Raw genomic sequence first — 734 nt, forward strand, 5'->3', positions numbered from 1 at the left:
CTATCAGTTTCTTCAAAGCCACTTTGCACTTTTCTCTTGGAAATGATTCTTTTTCCATCTTCAGCCCTTCCAGATAGTGTTTCACGGCTTCGGATTCTGAATTTTTGTGAAACTGCTGAAAGCGGCCGTATGAGAAGTGGAGATCCTGCTTGTCTTCACAAGTTAGCCTGGTCATAGCAAATACTTTCTGAAATGTTTCCTCTGCTTCCTGAAGACGCTTTGCTTCTCCATACATGCCGGCAAGGTCCAGATAAGCATAGACAAACTTGGGTTTGTGCTCCACCGCTTTTTGGAAGTGAAAAATACAACATCTGATCAGCTCCTCCATCTTTTCTCTGTCATGGCATCTGGCCCTTTTCTTCTCAAGGAACTGTGCTCGGTAACAAAGGCCAATCTGATGATGCAGAAAGCTGGAGTTTGGTGTCAACCCTAGTGCCTTCTTCAAAAGCTCCAGGGATTTAATGACATCGCCATTTTTCCTGTAAAATTTGGCAGCATACCTCAGTACATAGGGAACGTCTGGATTTTTTTCAAGGGCTTCCTTAATATACTTTTCCCCTTCTTCAGCTTGACCAACTTCCTGCAGTTTCACTGCAAAGACAGGCACAACAAAAGGATCATCGGGATTCAGACTTGCCGCATGTCTCAAGGGCTCCAGCGACGACCCTTCTGCAGAGGATTTTTTCCCACAATAATCTTCCATACGGTACAATGTGATTGCATAGCCTGAATTA

The 734-nt window shown here is 44.1% G+C and overlaps 1 protein-coding gene across 1 annotated transcript; it reads right to left on the minus strand.

Annotated features, from left to right (window-relative positions):
- Window positions 1–4: 4 nt before the first annotated feature.
- On the minus strand, window positions 5–730 carry LOC107125391 (interferon-induced protein with tetratricopeptide repeats 1-like; the record flags this gene model as incomplete). Its single annotated transcript, XM_015428819.1, has 1 exon — window positions 5–730. A coding segment is annotated over one exon (726 nt), but the record flags the coding sequence as incomplete, so codon positions are not given.
- Between the last annotated feature and the right edge of the window lie 4 nt (window positions 731–734).

The sequence above is a fragment of the Gekko japonicus genome, unplaced genomic scaffold, assembly GCF_001447785.1.
Source record: "Gekko japonicus isolate JY-2015 unplaced genomic scaffold, Gekko_japonicus_V1.1 scaffold60294, whole genome shotgun sequence".
Lineage (NCBI taxonomy): Eukaryota > Metazoa > Chordata > Lepidosauria > Squamata > Gekkonidae > Gekko > Gekko japonicus.